The sequence below is a fragment of the Onychostoma macrolepis genome, chromosome 09 (genome assembly GCF_012432095.1).
Source record: "Onychostoma macrolepis isolate SWU-2019 chromosome 09, ASM1243209v1, whole genome shotgun sequence".
Classification (NCBI taxonomy): Eukaryota; Metazoa; Chordata; class Actinopteri; order Cypriniformes; family Cyprinidae; genus Onychostoma; species Onychostoma macrolepis.
Genome location: NC_081163.1, coordinates 7,097,214 through 7,122,721, shown reverse-complemented (window position 1 = coordinate 7,122,721; position 25,508 = coordinate 7,097,214). Strand labels below are relative to the sequence as shown.

Here is a 25,508-nt window from a genome sequence, read left to right as displayed (position 1 = left end):
TTTCAAGTTAAATTTTCTTGTCAAGTTAAACTTTTTTTTTATAGTTTTAGTTTTGTTTAACAATAACAGCACTTCTTGTTTGATTATATCATTCAGCACATTATTTATTTATTTTTATATCATTTGAAATGTTACACCCTGACACCATCTCTGGTCATAATGGAATGAGTAATTCATTAAATTTATGAACAACTTTTTTTTTTTTTTTTTTCAAAAGCTTGATGATCTTGTGATTCATCTTGGAGCAGGTTGATTTGGTTTACAGCTTAGAACCAATCCTAGTTGTTTTGTTTTTTGCGTGCTTTTGCAAGTCTTTATGGAGAAAATGAATAGGAAAAATGCATGTAAAACCAAGGCTGTTTTTTCCTTCATTCTTGCTTGTTTTCTCAGGCACATCGCAGAGCTGATCTTTTACATGGAGGAGTTGAGGGCACATGTGCGGAAGTACGGCCCGGTGATGCAGAGGTACTATGTGCAGTACCTGTCCGGCTTTGATGCCGTGGTGCTCAATGAGCTAGTACAGGTGAGACTGTCCCCACTATGGATCCATTTCCTTCCTACTGCACTCAAAGGACACAGATCAGTTACACTTCCTTATGAGAGCAGTCGTTATTTGTAGCGCTCCCATGAGATGAGGATCAGTCATGTGCAGTTGGGTGGTTCAGACATGAACATTAGTCACATTATGAATCATTCACAGGATCTCATGTAGGGCGTCTAGAAGAACATGAGGCGAAATACACACACTTCACCACTAGATGGAGAACTAGTATTGTGATTCAGCTTTGAGACCCCTATCAGGAGCTAGACTTGCTCGTCATGGTGTTTTAAGTTTAAAATACACACATGAATGCTAAAATCATCATGTCTTTCTCCCTTGTAGAACCTGTCTGTCTGCCCAGAGGATGAGTCCATTATTATGTCGTCCTTCGTGAACACGATGACCTCTCTCAGTGTTAAACAAGGTAGTGAACTTCTCTTATTTAAACATTCATCATGTGCTTAAAAACATGAAATCATAATTGATGCCCCCCGGTCTAGACATTTATTTATTTGTTTTATAATCTGTAGTATCTTTGTATCATATTATTTAATGATAACGGCATGGATTACAAAATCATTATTTTTGCATAAATTAAAAAAGGGATTATATATTAAATAATCAAGGTCATTGGGCAAATTTTGCATAATCTATCCAAATCAGTCCCTTGCAATGAAAAGTACTTCAGAACTTTATGGATTCAAATTAAATAAATAATAAAGGCTGCTGTACTTTTTGTGTGTGTGTGTGTGTGATATAACCTCTCTAATGTCACTGTTTGTTTGTACAGTATCACAAAATAACTAACTTTGTTTGGGTGTGTGTTGCAGTTGAAGATGGGGAAGTGTTTGATTTCAGAGGGATGAGGCTGGACTGGTTTAGACTGCAGGTAAGCTGATCTCAGTCATCTGAGCTGGGTCAATACATGGTGTTTGCTTCCTCTGATCCTAATCAGACATAATTAACAGCTCTTATCTCTGCTTCCCTCTTACTAATTAGCAGATGCCGGTTAACATAAAGCAACTAATGCTCTCACAGTTTGAGATGCAACACAACAAAAAGTTTCATGCTGGCAAATGTTTGTTGCAAAAGTTTGCTTATCCTTTGTTTTCCGAATAAAAGCAACATTTTTACATGCTGTATGAAAAATGGCTTAATTTGGAATTACTTCGAAATGAACCACAATGCATGCTGTTCTTTGAAGCTCTGATTATTCAAGAAGAGCCTGCGCCTTTCATCCAGGCTCAAATAAATCAGACTTCGTCTCTGCGGAATACGCATGTGGGCGGGTGGGAATGGAAGCGGAGATGGAGAGACGAGCTTGTTCATGTGATTTCGACGGGCTGTGAGTGTGTGGACCTCAAATGGATCTGGACTGCAGGCTTTGGGACGGTCCAGCTTGCTCTCTAATGCGTTTCCTGTGTGTTGGTCTGCCCAGTCCCACAGCAGAGAAGCCGTTTGACCTCTTCCTTAAAGGAATGTTCTAGGTTCAAAAGTGAAGCTTTATCAACTGAATTTGAGGCATGATCTCAATTACCAATTTGTTTTTTTGTAATCGCAGATACTGTAATATACTTGCAGTTTTATTTAAAACCTTTACATGATCATGGATAGCCTGGAAATATTTCAGAATTATTCAAAACCAGAATTTCAAAATTCTTAAAAAAAAAAAGGCCTTAAAAAAATAATGGATATATTATTAATATTTTGGCAGTTTATTATAAGTAAATATATGTTTTTCTTATTAAATACAGCTGTAAAATATCTAATCAGCTATAAATTGATCTGTGTTTGGATTTTTTTTTTTAAATAATAAAAAATAATAATAAGGCATTCATTTATAGGAACCTTTTACATTTTAAATATTCAGTTAAACCCATTTATTTATTCTCATGTGGATGAATTTACGCATTATTTATTTAATTCTATTTTTATTTGTGGTTATATTTAGATTTATATTGCTTATTTAAAAATTTCTTATGGGAAAAATCCATTAGCGATGAATGTAAAATAAAATGTAAAAAGAAAACTGTTTTCGTGAGTGCGGATCATAATCTCCTATACTAAATAACTCCAAAATAAAAAGATCAAATGACAGAAGAGCGTGGTGCAAACAGCGTTATAGATTTATATTGCTGCAATTGAGTACTTTTTAACTGTACTTCAATATGTATGTATTACTATATATTCATGCATCCATCTGTCTTCCATTTGTTCCACAAAACAAGTGGTCCATCCCAAATTTTAAAGGAACGAATACATTTAATCAGCAAGAATGCATTAAATTGATCCATAGTGTTTGTAAGAACATTTATAATGTTAAACCTATTTATTATCTAAGCTGTAATATTGTCTACATTTTTTGGCTGAGTTTGTTGTGCATCGCTGATGCAATTACCTTTGGTGGAAGTTGCTTTATCTAATCCCTTCCTCTCTGGTAACCTTGCCAGTGACCGACATTATGTGGTCATGATGTTGAAAAATGCCATGTAACTTTACATAGGCATGTTCAGTAAATAATTCTGTCTCACTTTACTTACCTTACGCCATCTTATTTGAATGAACCAGTGTGTTTATTGCACTTCCCTTACAGTTACCACAATTTTTGCTTTTTTGGACAGATTATTTCCTGTGGTAATGCCACAGATCCCACAAAAAGAACTTAATTTGTGTTGAACCCAGGCGATCGCTTCAAAAGCAGGCCTAATCCTCTTCACACAGGAGGGTTTCAGTTCACTTTTTCAGCAGGAGAAACTGCTATCAGCAGAATGTGAACATTTCTCACAGCTGAACAACTGTTTTCTGTGTTTGAGCCTTTTCCCACTCTCCTTTGCTCTTTTCACAGCCTGAGTCTTCTCTTTCACATGGCCACAAAAACAAATCGGCCCTAATAACAGCAGTGTTTATTCACTGCAAGGCCTTGAGCTCAGACTGCTCTCAGTTTGCCAGGACAAAGCAAATTCAAGGATTTAAACAGTCAGCTATAGAGCAACTGAGTGTGTGTGTGTGTGAGAGGCTGTTGACAGATGTGGGTGGGTGGATATATATGTTCAGATATGTAGGTGAGTCACACTAAAACATGTCCAAGTCTCAATTTTAAATAAATAAAAAATTAAATATATAATAAAATTATACAAATAATTTTTTTAAATGAAATTAATCATTGTAACTTTTTATTAATTACTCATTTTTATTATTTTTCAGTTTATTTGTTCTTTAATTTAATTTTATTCCCATTTTTATTGGTGGTTTTTATTTTTAATTCTTATTGCTGTAATTTAGTATTTTTTTTAAAACTCTATTACTGAAATACATTTTTTTCCATCTGTCTTCTATTCGAAAAAAAAAAAAAAAACTAATTAATACTTAAGAAATCAATACTTTTACTTAGCAAGTAAATTGATCCATAGTGTCAGTAAAGACATGTATAATGTTAAAAAAAAAATCAATTCTATTCTGTTGTATATGGAAACAGAAAACAATTCAAATGTAATATTTCAGTTCTATTATTGTTTTTACTGTATTTTTAAACAAATAACTGCAGCCTTGATGAGCGCGAGACTTCGAAAACATTATAAAAATCTTACCGACCCCAAACTTTTGAACAGTATGTGTATAAATGTCTAGAATCCGTCACTACTCCTCCAGGTTTGATAGCAGCAAGTTAGTTTGAAGAGCTGCCGTGACTCTGCTGTCTAAGCAAGGATGCCCTCTTCTCTTCTTAAATTTAGCATGCTTTCTTCTTGTGTAATGGCCCGGTTGTTGAGATAGCACTTGCCAGTATATAACAACTAACGGTTCACTCAGTTCATGTCTGCTCGTCTGCATTTGGCCTCTGCGTTTCCAAAGGTGCGGTCCTATTTATCTCTATGGCCGATTAAACTACCAGCAGCCGTCTGCAAATGTACATCTAAAAATAAACCCTGTTTTTCGATACTTTTTCTACTCCGCAGTGGACTTCAGTGCTGTACGATATGTTTATTGTCGTTCCCCGGACTCCATAACCACAAGCTTTGTGAGTTTAGCACCTGCTGAATGTCATGTGGCATCATCCTGGCATGCCGCGTTCTTTGAATTGGCCGATCTTTAGATGTTGAAAGCCAGCGCAGGGCGTGTGCAGTCCTTGTTTTGCTTGAGTTTTCTCACACTTCTTATGTTCAAGTTGTCCAAGAGCTGAACGCACTGGCTGGCACAGCTGTTTCGCTGCAAAAAAAAGAGGGTTTTTTTGACTTAAACACCAAAGAGAATCTGTTTTGCATACTGTCTTCATTTGATCTCGTATGCTAGAGAGGAAATTGTGTTGGTTGGACATTGTCTGGTTCAACAGTATCAAGTTTACGAAAATATTTCCCAGAAAGCCTTCTCAGAAGTTAATGATATGGTAAAACATCAAACCACACTTTTCTTCAGACTCTGCCCTGGTCCAGTTTCCAATCTGATTCGATGCTCTTCATTTGCTCGAGGATTTGCTCATGGAAATCAAGCCCACCAAGCTCAGCCTTTGAGAATAGATTGCGAAAAGTTGTCAGAATAATTAATGAACTTTAAAGATGAATGCTAACAATGATGTCTTTCTTCGTGTTTAGGCTTACACCAGCGTGTCCAAGGCCTCGCTAGGACTGGCAGATCACAGGGAGCTGGGAAAAATGATGAACACCATCATCTTCCACACCAAGATGGTGGACTCTCTGGTGGAGATGCTTGTGGAGACTTCTGACCTTTCCATTTTCTGGTATGACCTGACATCAGAGAAAAGATGTGATGTGATTACAGTATAAAAATCAGAAAATGTATACAAATTATGCTGGCTTGCAGTTCATTATGTGAGTTCATTGTGTTAATTCTGCAGCTGCTCTGGTTCGTTGAATGATCTGTTATTTTAATTCAAACTTGAAATTAGAATTTTATAATAAATTTAGTTAATTTTTGCATGCAGCCAGCAAAGACCATGCAAAATTGTTTTATTTTTTGATACATTTTAATTCAAACTGCAAGCTCATAACTTGGGCAAAATATGATTCCTTTTTGCCGTGACGCTGTCGATTCAGCAATGGCGCAGGAAACACAGTCTAACGCCAGCTCCACAATTGGCAGAATGCATATCTGTTCTCAGAAGGCCATAGCAACTGTCTGTTGTGCCTCTTGTTTTTAGATATTTCTCTTTCATGCTGGGTGGAAAGCGGACAGGGGCGTTCGTTCAACTGATTAGATATGACTGTACCAGACGGTGAAGTGAACTGGCAGCCCATTTTCTCTCTCTTTCTCTGTCTCTGATAGCTTTTACAGCCGCGCCTTTGAAAAGATGTTCCAGCAGTGTCTCGAACTGCCGTCCCAGTCTCGATACTCCATCTCTTTCCCTCTGCTCTGCACCCACTTTATGAGCTGCACCCATGAGCTCTGCCCTGAAGAGGTGAGTCACACTGACCTGGAATCAGTCCAAAAGGCCCCAAGAGGAATACAAATGTCAGATTCACTCCAGTAACCTGATCTGAAAACAGTGATTCATACTTTTTAGAGTATTCTGAAGATGACAAGGCTTTGGTTTAATCAAATTGTTGGATGATTTAAATTAGTTTGATTTAAAAAAAAAAAAAAAAATTCTCACTATGTCCAAAATCACACATTATGACGTTTTTCGCATGTTACGTATATTTTAATTAAATATATGTCTCTAAATTAATGTACTGGTTTTGAAACTGTCATTTGTGGATTCAGAATATTTAATGCAAGTAAAATACATTATAAATTCATTAAAAAAAGTTTTAGCTAAATAAACACACAATATATTCTATACAATTATTATTTTTTTTATAGGCACCAATGTTTAAATACATTTATTTATTTTTTACTACAATACGGGTTATGCGCAACATACTTCTGTATACTGCTAACCAGGTCTCGTTGCTTCCGGTTCACGCGTTTTGCAAGTGCCCGTTAAATATGAAGCTTTTTTACTCAAGATGCCTTCAAAGTAGACACTAAAGATAATCATAACCAATGTCCATCACATATGTGGATTCATATATAAAAGTTTAACATTTTTATTCTTTTCAATAACATTTATATATAAAAGTCGAATAAAACGTCAACAATAAAAACAGCTAGCTGATTTAACTGATTACCTTAAAAGTCCATTGATATCGGCATTTTTTTAATACTGCTATTAATACGTTCTCCGACAAGCGGAAGCGATGAGACCTGTTTTCCGGGTTTGGTCAGGTGACGTTCGACATATACCCAATACAATACAATAAATACAACATATTTGATTCAGCAGTTTTTACATTTGAATTTTGAAGTGTTGCGTTCATAAGATCTTACAACTTCCATCATTACAGTTAATTTAAATAAGAGAGATTTTTTTTTGTGATTAATCTGTTTATCATCCAGCCCTGGTTTGTACTGAGATAAATGTCCTTTTTTTTCCTTGTGCAATTGCTTTAGTTGTCAATTATAAATCAGTTCACAGTTAATTTATTTAATTTGTTCAAATTATATATACTATTTGCCTTGCCCTGAAATTTCTGGTTTAGTTTCTATGCAGACTCTGTGTTTTTGGGGGAAAAAAACTGTGTTTTATGTGTCTGTGAATGTCCCCTAGTGAATATGGTCAGTGTTACTTTTGAGAAGAGGAGTTTGGAAAAGATCTTTCCTCTTCTCCGTTGGGTCTCGCCACGGCTTAGCCGCGACCCATGCGAGGGTTCAGGATGGAGTCGTACTGTGAATCCGGAAGGCTCCACGAGTTTACTAGAGCTGGAATGTCCCAACACGCAGCACTGAGCGCTGTGGTCCGTGTATCAGGATGTGTACAGAAAACCAAATGCTGAAAAGCATGATTTATTAAATCTGTAATTGAACCATACGCCGGTGCAGCTACCCAGGCTCCCCGGGGGCATATGGAAGCCCCTCCGCACACATGAGGAGCACAACAGATTCCTGTTTCCCCCCCGCCGGTATACGGCCGGCACATTCACCAAGTGTTTGTTCCTGCCAAACATCGTACCCTCCAATATCCAATTTAATTTGGTAAATAAACCCACATTTTCTCTCCTAATTGGTGGACAAACGGCACCAAAACAAACAGCACAATGAGAGTTCTCATGTCATTGCGGGGCCTGAACATTGAGCTGTCTGAGAGCACTTAGAGGAATAAAAGAGATTTATTGAGCCATAGAAGGCTTGGGTTTCCCTTATTTAAACATGAAACTCCCTCTCTCAGCATGTCTCTGAAATGGTCTTCCTCCTATGTCCACTCCACACAGCTTTGGACAGCTGCAAGCTTTATTTATGTTGGAAAAGCACTAAAAGTTTCCAAGAATATTTCCATCCTCGCACAGAAAACTTTTTACAGCGGTTTAGAGAAACAACAAAAGATCACGGCGCTTCAGCAGAGGTTAGCCTCAGCATCACGTCGGATGGATGTGTTATTTCCAACCTGCACCGTCTCCGATTCTTCCCCTCGTATGCCCACGAAGAGCGAGGCACAATGTTTGGGTTTACGAACGGATGATGAGCGCACTCATTAAATCTGAGTTGAGCCACCAAAGCTTTAAATGACACTGTTTGTTTGTCATGAAGGCCTCCTCTGTGATGTTTGGGATTCACAGTGCAGGAGCGGAGGCTTCAGCTCCACACAGGGGCAAAGGTTGTTTTGCATTAGTAATTTAGAGAGTATGCACTGTTTGCTCTGGGGAGGGAGTTGAGGCAACGAGACCAGCTGGGCCATAACAAAGAGCCTCACTTACACATGGACGGGTCACAAACAGCACCTCACTGTGAGCCAAATTCACCTGAGCAGCTTATGTTGGAGTAGTTTCAGCCTCTGACAGCATGCCCATGGATCACTCATGGACCGTTTTCAGATAGAGTCAACAGTCAATGGCATGCTGACAAATAAGGCGTTTCTCCACCCTGGTCCAAATAATACAAGTAATTCAGATTAATATGTGAAGTTCGGAGTCATTTTTTGTAATATTTTTGAAAGAAGTCTTATGCACAGCAAGGCTACATTTATTTGATACAGTAAAAACAGGAATGTCGTGAAATAGCACTACAATTTTAAATAACTGTTTTGCAATTTAATATAGTTTAAAATGCAATTCCTGTGATGGCAAAGCTGAATAGAAAGTTCAAAAGAGCAAAGTACTGGAACTAAACATTAATTTCTTACCCTTTAAACTTTTAAACTATATGTCTGTGTGTGTGTGTGTGTGTGAAGTTATAGGCCATTTCAGATTGACCTGTGCCTAAACACCACTCAAAATCAGTTTATGCATCCATCGGATGACCCCATCCTGTTTAATTGGGTGGTTCTTTGCCAGTTTAAGGCCTTGTTTACAGATGGTTGTAACAGGTGTCCAGTTGAGCTGTATTGTTTTTTAGCACTGATACTAAAGGTAAAGGATATATTTCCTGTCCCGTGCCTGTAGCCGAACCAAATAGAACTGTAATTCTGTTTGTGGCGCAAAAATGACACACCTGATGCACTGACAGCTTCACACTGCCTATACTAAATGTACACTGCAAAGTGAATCGTACCTTATACTGAAAATCTAAAGTCTAGCTTAACATTGGGGTTGTACTAAGGGAAATCTCCACTAATGTCTCTTTGTCTGTTCCACCCTGCAGAGGCACCACATCGGAGACCGCAGCTTGTCCCTTTGCAACATGTTCCTGGACGAGATGGCCAAGCAAGCCCGCAACCTCATCACAGACATATGCACAGAGCAGTGCACCCTGAGCGACCAGGTCAGTGACGCACACACACGCTTTCAGCGCTGCCAAAACACAGAGGGACTTTTGGGAGTTCTGGAATTTTCCATGTCATATCTGGGATTTTAACAAACTTAACTGGGTTTACAGAGAGTTCTGCAGATTCACCAGGAATGTTGCATTCCGTTGCAATATGATCATTACAATGAAATTAAACCGTGATTGATTTCCTGGACACAGTTGACAGCACTGATTCGATGACATACGGTCAATTTTAATGATTAAACTTACTCTCATCCCCCTCTGGTGAGTGTAATCGTCATGTTGTAAGGAAACAGGACAGCAGCTCATAAGCCACTTCCAGCTTTGCTCTTGTCTGGACTGTGGAAGTCACATTTACAGGAATTACAGTCTTAAGGACAACATCAAAGCCGTTTTACCTCTGTAATCTGACACATTTTCTAGTAAAACAAGATATTCAATTTGCAAAAACTTAGGGTAGGTCTTGATTTGATCTATCAGGATTTGATTGGATGGTGGAAAGTGGATGTTACAGGTCACTGGAGGAGAGGAGTTGAAAAATTAGAGGGATTTGTGTCAAACATAAAGGAAAGTTGTGTCAGAGGCGGAGCAGGGTAATGAATTTTATTACAAAAAAGTAATATTTTTCTGCTTTTTATAAATTGTGGTTCAGTGCAGTTTACCATATGCAAAACTCATGTATTAAAAAACAAGAATGTACATGTCTTAATTTCAAGGCGAGTGATTCAGTTCAAGAACCACTGTGATCAATTCAAACTCATGAGTTTGAGACTGTGTTGAATCTTTTTGATCGATTCATTAAGAAGAATCAACTCTTAAAGAGTCATTTGCTCATGAGTCAGACTACACTGGCAATGCTGAATGTTTTTTGCGTGCAGATTATGCAACAGAAAAATAGCTATTTATGGGCTTTATCATTTCCTGACACCCAATCTTTTATTACATCCTGTTCAAGCTGCAGGCTCAACTCAAGCTCACAATTTCTTTTGCCATGGTTCTTTATTTCAGCATGTAAATCATTCAGTTCTGGTATTTTAAGAAAAATGTAAGAGCTTTCTATTCCCAACTCTAAACGCACATATTTAAAATTACATGCACTGAATTGTGCACAATATTACCAGGAACTTGTATTAAGAAAGTAAATAGGGTCAATTTTGATTTCATGTTGACTTTAAAAAGGGGCTTTTTCCTGTTGCTCTTCTGCACAGCTACTGCCAAAACATTGTGCCAAAACCATCAGTCAGGCCGTGAACAAGAAGTCGAAAAAGCAGACGGGGAAGAAGGGTGAACCGGAGAGGGAGAAGCCTGGTGTTGAGAGCATGAGGAAGAACAGACTCCTGGTCACCAAGTAAGGATGAAACTCGCTCTTCTTTTAAATCTAGTCAAGCACTTGTTACCCATATTTAATTCAGTCTGGATCATATTTTCTTTTACCTTGTACTAGTTTCTGTAATTCATGGTTTTCCTCAATGAGGGCATGTCTGCGTCCCCATTAGATCTTACCAGTAGAGAATCAATGTGTTAAACAAAACCCTGCTAGAGGCCTTTAACGTATTATCCTCCCATTCGGCAAACATTCAAGCAGATCCTCCTTATAATATAAAATGGATTTATCCTAAAGCCTGTCATGGACACACATGAGCAGTAGTAGTAACAGTTTGGGAGCGGTGTGGCCCCATAGCGAGCAGCGCTATTGTGCTGGTTAAGCTTTCCCTGATTGACCGTGTAATCTGAAGGAAATGAGTTTTTAAGGCTACTGTCTGTTTTTTTACAGTCTGGACAAACTGCACACTGCTCTGTCAGAGCTCTGCTTCTCCATCAACTACGTCCCCAACATGATGGTCTGGGAGCACACCTTCACCCCACGCGAGTACCTGACCTCCCACCTGGAGATCCGCTTCACTAAGTAAGTCAAACTACCATCCTGATACTGATACACGATGATCTGAATTAGGGCTGGGTGAAATGACCAAAATATCTTGGTTTAAGGAACTTTATTAGGTAATTGTGAATTTTTGGACATTCTATGAAAAAAAAAAAAACACGTGGTAATGCCTATTTTTGGATAATCTAGTTCATTAATTAGTTCACAAATAAAAGGGACTTTCTGTCTCTACTGATTGTGTAAGTGTGTGTGTGCGTATTAGTATTTTATAGTATTATATTACACAATTTAAAAAGTATTGTTATAATATACTTTATATATTTATAGTAAATAAATGTGAGTGTTTATATGTGTATATGTGCATGCATAAAATTGTATGCATATGCAAAAAATTGTAGTGAGACTTTTACCTGATTCCTGTGAGCATTAACATCCCAATAGCCTGAACTGAATTTGGCCACTACCTGTGTAAATGCATCACTGCTCATTTTATCTATTACGTTACCCACAGTCCTCCCTTCCTGATGAGGTCTATCCGCACTCGTTCCGCACTAGCATCAATCATATTGATTTGCCTCATAGGGGAGAGTTACTGTTGCGTTTTATGTCAAGGAAAATTGTCGTCCAGCTCTCCCTTATTAATTAAGCTGAAAACTCAACAGCTTAAAGAGCCTCTTGGGTTTATTGTTCGATTTGTGTAATTTATTGGACTAGCGGTAAGAGTTTGGGTTAGCATGATTTTTGACACGGTTCCAGAATAGCGCTTGTCCAACTAAATAAACATCAGGCCGAGGAATAACAGGTATTTTCCACTGTTGGATTCAAAACTCTGACGTGGATGCATTGGCTGGCCCCTCTCTCCCGGGCTGTGAACCCCTCATGTGGCCATGCTTCTCAGCAGTGAGAGGCCCTGTTAGCAGATCTCACCACCCAACCATGTGCTGTTATTACCCATTTCCATCTGACAGGATAAATAGCCTTGATTCAGGTCATTGTGGTTATGGATCTGTTTATAGTGGCCACCATCGCTCTCCGAACAGCACCACATAACAAAGTCCAAATTGACCCTGTTTACTTTCTTAACATATAGTCCAGATCTTACTGTGAATGATTCATTGTGGACATGTTATTCCAAAGAAAAAACAAGTTTGTCTTCATAAGCCTTTATCAAAATGTCATAACTTGCTCCAAATTTTAAACTGTCACAGTTTTTACATGGGTTTTTTTCCTTGTATAATAATAATAACAATATTCTACTAATTAAAGTTTATTGTTTACAGGGTTATTATTAACTTAAACTGAAACAAAAACTAAAACATAAAGAGAAAAATAATTGCTTGAAATAAACGTTACTTGAAATAATCTAAAAAAAAACTTTACTTCAGCTAGTTGCCAAAGCAGCATTTCTCAGTTTAATGACCTTATAATTTGACCTTGGTGTACTAATAAATAAATAAATATGCACACATACTAAAAATGACAAAAACGCACAACAGAATTAACCAAAAAAAATAAAAGGGAAAGGGAAAAAATAAACTGATTCAAAATTATAATAATATCTCTGTGATGCTAAAATAGCACTGATTGTTTATCATTTATATAATTTAGCTTTATTACTTAATGGGTTGCAACAGTATTTCATGTTTGGTTTAATCGCTTTCAAATGGGAACTGTTTCTGAGTGAAACTGAACATTTAGTAGGAAATTATGTAAGATAGGAAATGGATTTTATCCATTGGGATTTTTATTGGATTGTTTGTTGATTTTATTTTTATATATATATATATATATATATATATTGATTGATTGATTGATTGATTGATTACATCAGCATAAATGTTTTTGCTGTGGTGTAGAAGGATGCATTTTGATAAAATATTTTGTTCCTTTTAGCATTACATGCACCAATTGTGCAATAAAACAAGAGACATATGCTAAAGTCAGTAGGGGCGGTTCATTTTTTTTGTTCAGTCCTTGTTGACCATTTCTGTAACTGTCTTCTCAGGTCCATAGTCGGGATGACCATGTACAACCAGGCCACACAGGAGATTGCCAAACCATCAGAGCTGCTCACCAGCGTGCGGGCCTACATGACAGTGCTGCAGTCCATCGAGAATTATGTGCAGATTGACATCACCAGAGTGTTCAACAACGTGCTGCTGCAGCAGACCCAACACCTCGACAGCCACGGAGAACCAACCATCACCAGCCTCTACACCAACTGGTGAGACTCTACATACCATTCCAGAATGGCCACAGAGTGAGGATGAATGGCTCTGTTCCAAAACCAAGTATACTGCCTGCATAGGCTGCTGCCTTCTTAGACATGCTAACTGAAGTAGAACCTCTTAAGTGACTGATTTAGAGCACTCTACAAAGGAAACAACAAAAAGCACTCCAAACGCAAAGCCTCGACTAAACTTGAACAATTATGTAATTATAACTTGAACAGTAAACAACTTGAGTATTTAATGGTTTTGAAGAATATTTGCAAGGGCCCTATGAAATTTTAATTTAAATTGGTTTAATTTACATTTTAATAATTACAAATCTAAACAATTAAGTTCATATAACTTTAACAATTTAACAATAATTCAGAAAATTGTATCACTTTAGCAATAGGGCCCTATGAATTGCATTTTATAAATTTTTTTCAGAAATTGTGTTGTCTGTTTTAATTTTTCTGATTTCTGTGTTTTACCATTTAATACAATTTACACCACCAAAAATGGTGGAAATTAAATGAATGCATAAAACTTTAGCAATTTAATTAGTCTTTAAAACATAAACAATTTGATATTTAAAAAAATTAATTTCATGTTTTTGGCAAGCAAAGTGCTACATAAGTTCAAACAAATTAAATTAAAACATGGATGAAAAATTAAAAGTAAAGAGATGTCTTATGAACTTTGGTTTGGTGTTAATCTGTGCGCAGGTATCTGGAGACTCTACTGCGGCAGGTTAGCAACGGTCACATCGCTTACTTTCCTGCCATGAAGGCCTTCGTCAACTTGCCCACAGAGAATGAGCTCACCTTTAATGCGGAGGAGTATTCTGACATATCTGGTGAGGGAGAAAAGCACTCCACAAAGACACTTTGAATAAAGGATTTCCTTGTTTAGAAACATTACACAATCTTCAGCTGGATGTGATTATATCCACACTCAAACTGTCATAGCACGTCTAAAAGCTCTTGTCTTTGACTCTCAGAAATGCGTTCCCTGTCTGAGCTGCTGGGTCCGTATGGGATGAAGTTCCTCAGCGAGAGCCTCATGTGGCACATCTCCTCCCAGGTGGCTGAACTCAAGGTGAGCGATAAGGGTCTCTGAGGTGAAAGGTCACATCGTTAGGCTAGTCGCAGTTCTGACTACTTTGCCTTCCTCTGAGAGCGTTTCGGAAGCACAGTTCTCTGTTGGAGACTGCCTGAGAGTAATTAGAGCCTCTTTTTAGTCTTCCTGTTAAACGGTGATTCTCACAGTCACTTAGACTCACCGGCAGGCCCAGACTCAATCTGTGTTCTTTTATTTCTGATAAAGTTATTTATTTATTTATTTATTTAGGTAGTTAGTATGTCTTTATTAATTTAGAATGTTTTTATTTATTTAATTGATAACATCAATTTTTTTTTAGGAAAAAGTCACTGACTAACTGGCAGGTCTTGTCTGAATCTGTGGCCTTTTTTTTTTTTTTTTTTTTTTAAATATTGTATTTTTAGAATTTTAGCAAAAACTGTGTGAAATTCTGTCTTTTTTTTTTACATGGTACAGTGTGTTACAGCTCATGACCTTAAAACGTGGATGACTGTAGTACGTTTGTAAAACATGATTAAAGTATCCAATTATGTAAAACCAGAACACAAGAGGTTGCGTAAAACTTTTTGAATGATTGGATGTTCCAATTTTGTGGACACATGAAGAGCTTTCTGAGGATTACTGCAGCCACAGATTCCATGTGGGCCTGTTTTCCGGGAACAGAGTTTAGGTAGCGCTTCCCCTCACTCTTGAGTTACTGTTAGCAATGATGAATTAACGGGAACTGTGATCAAACCTGAACCAAATGTTAGTTTGATTACATTGAAGGTAAAGCCTTCCTCATGAGGTATGAATGGTGTATTGTTAGCACTCCCTGACACAATGATTAAGGAATGGACTGCTTTTTTCTTTCATTTCATTCATTAATGGCAGCAGGTTTGCAAATGCGTGATATATGTAATTGAAATAGCCCTCTGTATTATAAAAGTTTCTTGTGCAACAACCACCACCAAGTGTGTGAGCACAGGCTTGGCACATGTCAGTGATGTTCTAACATGCAAACCTCTCTCCTTCAGCTGAAAGTAATTTGGGGGAAAAAGAACCAAGTTTCCTATCTGACCCACAATCAGCTGTGGAGTGAAATGGTTTATTTTGCATTTCTATCCTGCGCCATGTTCACCAAAGACTTTAACGCGGAACATGTTTTCTCTTAGAGCTCAAATTACGCAAATCATTTGTTAACATGCAAACTTGTTCTGTTGTGTTTCTTCACTGTTCCCGTCTCAGGCGATTTCATGCCTTTAATCGGCTACTGTTCAAGATGGTTCTGTTTAGGTGTTAAAAGTAATTTTCTGGGTTCAAAATTAAGTTTAATCGACAGCATTTGTTTTGATTTTCAAATTTAAATAATTTTTTGGTAATCAACGTGGTCATAAATGCTGTTATTAGGATTAATTTCATTTTAAAGGTGCATGTAGCTTATGATGTACAGAGATTGCTTCAGATCTATTTGGGTCATTTTTCTGCTTTTTCATCATAGTGTCTTTTGTCGCCCTTACAGAAACTTGTGGTGGACAATGTGGAGGTTCTGACCCAGATGAGGACCAGCTTCGACAAGCCGGACCATATGGCAGCACTCTTTAAGCGGCTCACATGTGCGTATCAGTTGAGGGACTTATTTCACTAATTCCATTCAAAAAGTTAAACTTGTATATTATATTCATTAATTACACATAGACTGATATATTTCAAATGTTTATTTCTTTTAATTTTGAAGATTATAACTGACAACTAAGGAAAATCCCAAATTCAGTATCTCAGAAAATTAGAATATTGTGAAAGGTTCAAAATTGAAGACACCTGGTGCCACACTCTAATCAGCTAATTAACTCAAAACACCTGCAAAGGCCTTTAAATGGTCTCTCAGTCTAGTTCTGTAGGCTACACAATCATGGGGAAGACTGCTGACTTGACAGTTGTCCAGAAGATGACCATTGACGCGTTGCACAAGCAGGGCAAGACACAAAAGGTCATTGCAAAAGAGGCTGGCTGTTCACAGAGTTCTGTGTCCAAGCACATTAATAGACAGGCGAAGGGAAGGAAAAGATGTGGAAGAAAAAAAGTGTACAAGCAATAGGGATAACCGCACCCTGGAGAGGATTGTGAAACAAAACCCATTCAAAAATGTGGGGGAGATTCACAAAGAGTGGACTGCAGCTGGAGTCAGTGCTTCAAGAACCACTACGCATAGACGTATGCAAGACATGGGTTTCAGCTGTCGCATTCCTTGTGTCAAGCCACTCTTGAACAACAGACAGCGTCAGAAGCGTCTCGCCTGGGCTAAAGACAAAAGGACTGGACTGCTGCTGAGTGGTCCAAAGTTATGTTCTCTGATGAAAGTAAATTTAGCATTTCCTTTGGAAATCAGGGTCCCAGAGTCTGGAGGAAGAGAGGAGAGGCACACAATCCACGTTGCTTGAGGTCCAGTTTAAAGTTTCCACAGTCAGTGATGGTTTGGGGTGCCATGTCATCTGCTGATGTTGGTCCACTGTGTTTTCTGAGGTCCAAGGTCAACGCAGCCGTATACCAGGAAGTTTTAGAGCACTTCATGCTTCCTGCTGCTGACCAACTTTATAGAGATGCAGATTTCATTTTCCAACAGGACTTGGCACCTGCACACAGTGCCAAAGCAACCAGTATCTGATTTAAGGACCATGGTATCCCTGTTCTTAATTGGCCAGCAAACTCGCCTGACCTTAACCCCATAGAAAATCTATGGGGTATTGTGAAGAGGAAGATGCGATATGCCAGACCCAACAATGCAGAAGAGCTGAAGACCACTATCAGAGCAACCTGGGCTCTCATAACACCTGAGCAGTGCCACAGACTGATCGACTCCATGCCACGCCGCATTGCTGCAGTAATTCAGGCAAAAGGAGCCCCAACTAAGTATTGAGTGCTGTACATGCTCATACTTTATTTTCATACTTTTCAGTTGGCCAAGATTTCTAAAAATCCTTTCTTTGTATTGGTCTTAAGTAATATTCTAATTTTCTGAGATACTGAATTTGGGATTTTCCTTAGTTGTCAGTTATAATCATCAAAATTAAAAGAAATAAACATTTGAAATATATCAGTCTGTGTGTAATGAATGAATATAATATACAAGTTTCACTTTTTGAATGGAATTAGTGAAATAAATCAACTTTTTGATGATATTCTAATTATATGACCAGCACCTGTGTGTGTGTGTATATATATGACTGTGTGTGTGTGTGTGTATATATATATTTACTGTCAAGAAATTGACAGTAAAATACATTTATTATATTACAAAACAAAATGCATCCTGGAAAAAATGTATCACAGGTTCCATAAAAATATTAAGCATCATAACTGTTGTAATATTAATGATAATAAGCAATGTTTTTGTGCAGCAAATCAGCATTTTAGAATGATTTGACGACTGGAGTAATGATGCAGACAATTCAGCTTTGCCAACACAGAAATAAATTACATTTTAAAATATATTAAAATAGAAATGGTTATTTTAAAAATATTTAACAATATTACTGTATTTTTTTTAACAAATAAATGCGGCATGGGTGAGCATAAGAGACTTCTTTTAAAAAGAGACGGTAGTGTATATTTGCATTTTATTATTATATTAATCTGCTTATATGCTTTATACACTTCTTCTGATATTGAATAAATGTAATATTAAATGTAGTAGTATTATCAAATAAATTCCTTTTTTTTTTTTTCTGCTGGTCTCTAATCTAGTTCAGATTAATCTGCGTATGAACAGCATGTAAAAACAAAGGAAACTGCATTTGGTCGCTTTGTATGTCATCTTATCAAAGTGGCTCACATATTGACATTATTTTAGAGTCATGCACAAAGCTATATTAATATTGTGTGAGACAAGGTCAGAAATAACAAATAAAACCCCAAAAATATCAAAATAGCAATTGAGATGTTGTAAATATTGTAAGTTTCCAGTCATGTCCATGCACCACAGGTGGAGAATCCCTGTATTAGACAGTAGCTGTTTGGAATGTCATGGTATGAGCTGTAATAACACCCACCGGCCCCCCCTCACTGCAGACAGGCCCTCTACACAGAGCTATTTGAGCTATTTGTTATGGCTTGTCCTCATACAGTCATATTACTGAGCTCAAATGTGAGCAGGAATTTAAAAATCCCATCTGAGGAATGTGGCCCATATACACTCCACCTGCAGACCTATTTTTAGTGGTTCTAAAGGAATAAAATGGCCTATTTTTGGAAGTTATTAATATGACTTGTCTTCTATTTCTGTAGCGGTTGACAGTGTGCTGAAACGGATGACCATCATCGGCGTGATTTTGTCGTTCCGCTCTCTGGCTCAGGAAGCTCTCAGAGATGTGAGTTGTTATCCAGACGCCTGGTTTCTTTCATGACTCGCTCCACACTCACATGGACATCATTTCAGCTTAAAATTAGGATGCTGTACATCTCGTAGCTGAGATTTTGCTCATTCCAATCCTGTATTAGCTTTTTATTGTTTCCATGAAATGGTAGGTGTGATCCATGAAGGTGTTAAGTAAAATGTCCAAGGCTTTTTTTCATACAGAACACATGGATGATTTATACTGCCAAGCTCCAAAAAAAAGTTTTCCATATGACTTGTGCACTATGTTCCATATCTTCTGAAGGCATGCAACGTCTTTGTGTAATGAAAAAAGCTTCTGCAGCTGTCAAATCTCACTTGCATTCTCATATTTAAATCAGTGTTGTCATTAACTAAAACTAACAATTTTAAAAATCATTTTTTGTTGAATGCAAGTAAAATATTGTAAATAAAATATAAATATTATCAACATTTGAATAAAAGTTCAATAAAGTTGTCCTAAGACAAGAATGCATTTTGTTGTTAGGACAACTTTGATGAAAGGTTTTGATCTTTTATAGATAGATAGATAGATAGATAGATATAGATATATAACCCTAATAAAAAGGACTAAAGTACATACATTTATTCAAATTAAAATGGAAACTGAAAATATAAAAAAAAACCTAATGCAAATTATTAAATACTATAATAGTGTATAAATAATGCTAAAATAAAACTTATTTAAATATGACGCCTGAAGATGCTTCAGTTTGGTTGTCACGTGTCACATGACAAGTTTGAATATGCGTAAGTGTGAAAGAGATTCTCAGTAAACGATAATTGAAATTTACAGACAATCATTGTTCATAAATGTGTATATGAAATTATAAGACTTTGAATGTAGCTCACAAGTCATATAGACTATACTTATGTGGGTTTTTTTTTTTTTTTGTCATTTTCAAAGCTTGTTGGTGTTGGTCCCATTTTATTGTAAGGAAAAGAGCATCTCAGACATTCTTCTGATTTTTGTGTTTGAAGGAAGAAATACAATTATACAGCATTGGAATGAAGTGAGGTTGAAAATAAAAATTGGTTAACTCTTCCTTTGTTCGAAGACGTCGTTGCCCAAATGAGTTCTAATCACAGATGTGTCCTTTTCTCCAGGTGCTGTCCTGCCACATTCCCTTCCTGGTGAGCTCCGTGGAAGACTTTAAAGACCACATTCCTCGTGAAACTGACATGAAGGTAGGTGACGTTCAGACTTGCAGTCAGCAGTAACCATGGGCCGTCGGACCTGAAATTCTCCCTTTTCTCAGGTCGCCATGAACGTGTACGAGCTGTCTTCTGCTGCAGGCCTGCCCTGTGAGATCGACCCTGCTCTGGTAGTGGCTCTGTCTTCCCAGAAGTCTGGTAGGTAATTTCAGACCATTCGAGATGGTAATGCGCATCAGGCCATTTCTAACCCAGATGTAACTTTTTGGCATCAAAATATAAACTGGCTCGGTTTTTTCCCAGTCAGAGGAAAATAAAATGGCGTAACTGGAAGTTCTTTGGTTTTGGCCTCTTAAGAAAGTGCAGATTTTGCCGATGTGCTGATACGCATCAGGTGTTTTTGCTCTAGATTTGTTCGAACGCCGAGCGTCCACTTTCGGAATTCAGCTTTCATCAGCATTAGCTACAAAATAGGCAGTTAACAAAGTGTGACGTCGGTGTGCACATACTTGAAAGAAAAGTTGAACTGGAATTCTTTTTCCAAAGTGCACATTGTTGCTCAAATCTAAGGCCATTTCATGCCAAATGATTTACCAGAAATCCCTGTATTAAGACCTTGGATGCAAGCTAGCTGGCTGTAAAAAAAGGTTTGGTTTGTGTTGAAACGTTAAGTGGTATCACATGGTTTATATCGGGTCTAATCTGGTCAAGTACTGCAGTGCTGGGATGCTCGCTTGCACTGTGATTACAGTGTAACCTCACGCTATAATACACACTCAGAAACATACATTACATCCACACCCATGTTCACTTTGGTCACAGTATCAGTTTACCATGTCTTATTATTTCTGTGGTGAATGATTTCACAAGAAAGCTTCAAACCTCACATGGCCGGGCCTATCTTAACCACAACCTCAAGAGTTAAAAATAATAAAAAAATATCTGTGCATAGGAGATCTCTCATGAGTGTTATGTTCAGTGTTGAAGAGTGGCTAACTAAAAAAAAAATGTTGCGTAATAGTACTCAACTGTCTTTGAAACGTCATCCCTTTGCCCGTTTTAACAGTGTAATGTGACAAAATAATGCTAAATGATTTATAAATGCTGCAAACAGATATTTGGCAGCTATTTTCAACATGCTTAAAATTGAGCAGCACCATTACAAGAATAAATGTTAAAATATATTAATAGAAAACTGAAATGTTTAAATCTCAGTAATGTTTCACACTATTTGTACTGTATTGTTATCAAAGAACTTTTTCAAGTATCATCTTTTTTTTTTCAAAAACTTCTGACCGAAAAAAAAATTGTAAATGGTAGCATATGTAAAATCGCAGTGTGTTGCACTAGTCTTAACATTTTATAACCGTTTTGTACCCAATGCTTGTGCAGTGATGTGTATCTCTGTAGTTTCAAAGTAGCTTCTCTCACACAGCTGTTTGCAGATGCATTTGTCCAGCGTTGCTTATCAAACCCTCATCAGGCATTAGAGCCCATTCGAGGAATCAGTTTCCTGAGAAGAGAACCTTGTGCACTTAAACATACCTCATTCCACACAGCAGTTCTCCAGAATTGAGCAAAGCTCTCCGGTGAACGGCTTTCATTTTCTCAGGGCAGCCCAGACCCTCCAGGGCCTCTTGGCCAGCACCAATGTTTTTGTTCTATTCCCCTGATGGTTAAATCCAAACGTCTTCTGTTTACTATCTAAATAGCGAGTCAACTCAAACTAGACTTAATTGAATCACTCCCAAATGCTGTTGCACTAATAACATAAATAAGAGTTAATTTTTGGACATTAGTGCCGTTTTTCTTGGCTCTTCGTGCAGATTTTCGGACACTGTCCAGAGAGAGAAATGCAATCGCTGCAATTTCCCTGCCATCTCACAATGGCAGCACATCAGTATTTCTCAGAGTTACCTAAAGGAAAATTCATGAACTCAATTCTATGTTTGTAACAGAAAATATTAGCCCGGAGGAGGAGTATAAGATCGCCTGCCTGTTGATGGTCTTTGTGGCCGTTTCCATGCCGACCCTGGCCAGCAACGTGATGTCACAGTACAGTCCCGCAATAGAAGGTACCAATTTTTACATTTCAGACTCGCTCTGAACCGCTGCGAAAGAAATCAGATTACATCTGTGCGATTTGAACTGCGGTCCACTGGAACGACGCGTTTTAATGCACGTGGCATTTATCATGTGTGTGTTAACTCTCTATAAATCTTTTAAGGTCACTGCAACAACATTCACTGTCTGGCTAAAGCGATAAACCAGATTGCCGCTGCTCTATTCACTATCCACAAGGGCAGCATAGAGGATCGCCTCAAAGAGTTCCTCGCCGTGAGTACCAGCATTAGTTCAATTAGCTTAAAGCTTTTTCTTTTCCAGTACTTTTACGACACAACATGCGATTTACGTTAACATGTCAACAATAAACACTCCATTTATGAAACTCTCTCTCTGGGACTTTGCAGCTTAATAAAACTCTGTAATTCTCTCCCACAGCTCGCCTCCTCCAGCCTGCTGAAGATTGGACAGGAGACGGATAAAACCACTACACGGAACAGGGAGTCTGTTTACCTGCTCCTGGACATGGTGAGTGAATCCACACCTCCGTTACAAGACAAAAGGCAGAGCCTTTCATAATGGTATGCAATCATATTTCCTGTAGACATATCTGTTTTTAATGATAATGTATTAATTATTCAAGACAGACTTATCATATCTTATAAGGTTTTTAATTATATATGATATATATATGTCTGTGAAAGTAACTGTGGTTTCAGATTTTCAAGAAAAATATTGGAAATTTAAACTTTTTTTTAAGAAAATTGGAAATCACAGTGTCACAAAGTGTGATTAAGAAATGATAATTAAGTCTGAAGAAATGATGTTAAGTCCGTTTCCCATACTTGTTGAAATAACATATTTGGGGGAAGAAGGTTTCCTTTTTAAATAAATGCTGTTTTTAACTTTATTTCATCAAAGAATCCTGGAGGTAAAGAATGTATCACGATTTTCACAAAAAAATATTCAGCAGCAAAAACTGTTTTCATCAATGAATAATAAATGCTTCACCAAATCAGCATATTAGAATGATTTCTGAGGAATGATGTGACAAAGTAATCATAGGATTAAATTAAATTTTAAAATATATTAAATAAAAAATTATATTTCGCAATTTAAATAATAATTGTTTTTACTGTACTGGACTTTATATATACGCTGCTGTTCAAAAGTTTTGTTAAACTTACAGTTAAAAAACAGTAATATTGTGAAATATTATTGCAATTTCTCATATTGGTGGCCTATTTTAATATACTTTAAAAAATAGTTTATTTCTGTTACGCAGCAATGAATTTTCACCAGCCATTACTACAGTCTTCAGTGACACGTGATCCTTCAGAAATCATTCTAATATTCTGATTTATCATCTGTTGAAAAAAATCGTAATATTTTTTTGGAACCTGTGATCATTTTTTCTTTAATTATTTGATGAATAAAAAATTAAAAAGAACAGCATTTATTCAAAATACAAATCTTAACATCCTTGCTGAAAAAAAGTATTTATTTATTTATTTTTATTACTGACCCCAAACTTTTGAATGGTAGTCTATGATTGTAACACAAAATTTCTATTTTGAATAAACGCTGTTCTTTTTAACTTTTTATTTATCAAAGAATCCTGAAAGTATCACAGGTCTCAAAAACTATTAAGCAGCACAACGGTTTCCAACATTGATTATAAATCAGCATATTAGAATGATTTCTGAAGGATCATGTGACACTGAAGACTTGAGTAATGATGCTGAAAATTCAGCTTTGCTTGACAGGAATAAATTATATTTGAAGTATATTAAAATAGAAAACTGTCATTTTAAATACAATAATATTTTACAAAATTAAAAAAAAAACTATTTTTTTATCAAATTAATACAGCCTTCTTTTAAAAAAACACTAAAAACCTTACTGATCCCAAACTTTTTTGCAATAAAATTAAACTATTTAGCAGGGACTAAAGTCAGTAGTTTTGTCAGTTTTGGAAATAAATAGTCTTTCCCCATGAACAATATTAATTAGAATTGTCTGTCTTTTTTTCATAAACTTTATTGCTTTGAACCAATTGCCGTAATAATGTGATTGTTCTCAGAGTGGAATGGTTTGGTTCAATGCTTAGAACTGAAGAATGTTTTTGAACTCCCTATGGAGAAAAAGAAGGGGGAAAATACTTAAAAGAACCAAACCAACTGCTTTGGTGCACACTATTTCTCCATATTTCCATCTTTTTTTTTTTTTTTTTTTTTGTCCATAACCATGCGATGACTGGGGAAATGTGCTAAGGACTGTTTCTGTTGTTTGTGTTTGAGAGTCACACGGCTCTTTTGATCTGTAAGGCTTGCGGGGGATTTGTCCCTGGGATTTTTCACTCTTTGAAGCGCAATCTGCAGGATGCGTTGAATTAGAGCGTCATGGAAAGCGAGAAGGGGTTTTTATCAGAACGAGCCCACGAACCTCCCAATCCCATCACCCTGACATCTGTTCTGATTCTGAACGTGATTGTTTTTGTCTAGATCGTTCAAGAATCACCATTCCTCACCATGGACCTCTTGGAATCCTGCTTCCCGTATGTCCTGCTCCGGAACGCCTACCACGCCGTGTACAAGCAGTCTGTGTCTTCTTCCGCGTAAGAGTTCCCGTGCGTAGAGCACTCGAGGGGCGGATACTTCAGCCCTCATTCCATATTCCTCTGTAGGATTCTCCAATGTTATAGTCTTACCAGTTCAAGACTTTTAATGGGATCAAAACTTTTATGACACTGAATAAAGAGGGAAAAAAATGATTTGTTTATTGACCACTTACAAATAATCGAGTTTGATCCCAGGGACTAGTGACACTAAGTATCATTTTCGACCATTTTTTTTGGTTTGTGTTTTAATTTGCAATGGTTAAACATGGAAACAACCACATTGAATAGTTAATTGTGTGTGTTGGGACGTGGGGGGAGGGCAAGGGTGAATTATTAAAAACTCTACATCATGCTAAATGCTTGTTACGATAACAGATGCCTCTATGAAACAGTGATTCTTTTTTTGATGTTGTTCTAGATCTAATCTGTGTGGGTTACTGCGTGCTTTTTCTCTCTCTCTCCCTCCCTGTGAATTTGCATTTATTTTCATTACACTTTGTGTTCCTTTGACATACTTGCCAAATTAATGGATATAACAGCATCTCATTTGGATTGAAACGGCAGAATTGTGCATAACTACATGTTATAAAAGCAACCTAGTGTTGTTTGTACAAAGCATAGTATAATTTTTTAACTAACTTTCATGATGCCTTGTGGCATTGACACTCCATTGTACCTGTCTGTGAGCTACAATAAACATTCTTACATATTTATTGAATGTTTATCAGTTGTTTTCCCCCTCCTCTCCCTTAACCGGTTTTATATGTTTTGGATTTTTGGAAATGACAATGTATCTTCCATAACAT

General features: G+C 37.1%; 1 protein-coding gene across 5 annotated transcripts in view; it reads left to right on the top strand.

Annotated features, from left to right (window-relative positions):
- Positions 1-25,415, top strand: part of nckap1 (NCK-associated protein 1) — a 46,075-nt gene extending 20,660 nt beyond the window's left edge. For all 5 annotated transcript variants that reach the window (XM_058786492.1, XM_058786491.1, XM_058786494.1 and 2 more), the window contains 19 exons: positions 391-523; positions 884-965; positions 1,372-1,430; positions 5,128-5,273; positions 5,819-5,951; positions 9,170-9,289; positions 10,504-10,643; positions 11,070-11,201; positions 13,186-13,404; positions 14,116-14,246; positions 14,391-14,488; positions 15,993-16,086; positions 18,755-18,837; positions 19,971-20,051; positions 20,123-20,216; positions 21,977-22,093; positions 22,246-22,355; positions 22,521-22,610; positions 24,587-25,415. In XM_058786492.1, coding sequence (XP_058642475.1) covers positions 391-523; positions 884-965; positions 1,372-1,430; positions 5,128-5,273; positions 5,819-5,951; positions 9,170-9,289; positions 10,504-10,643; positions 11,070-11,201; positions 13,186-13,404; positions 14,116-14,246; positions 14,391-14,488; positions 15,993-16,086; positions 18,755-18,837; positions 19,971-20,051; positions 20,123-20,216; positions 21,977-22,093; positions 22,246-22,355; positions 22,521-22,610; positions 24,587-24,703 — 2,179 coding nt within the window. In that variant the 3' untranslated portion in view covers positions 24,704-25,415. The remainder of the gene's footprint in view (positions 1-390; positions 524-883; positions 966-1,371; positions 1,431-5,127; positions 5,274-5,818; positions 5,952-9,169; positions 9,290-10,503; positions 10,644-11,069; positions 11,202-13,185; positions 13,405-14,115; positions 14,247-14,390; positions 14,489-15,992; positions 16,087-18,754; positions 18,838-19,970; positions 20,052-20,122; positions 20,217-21,976; positions 22,094-22,245; positions 22,356-22,520; positions 22,611-24,586) is intronic.
- The last annotated feature ends 93 nt before the right edge of the window (positions 25,416-25,508 follow it).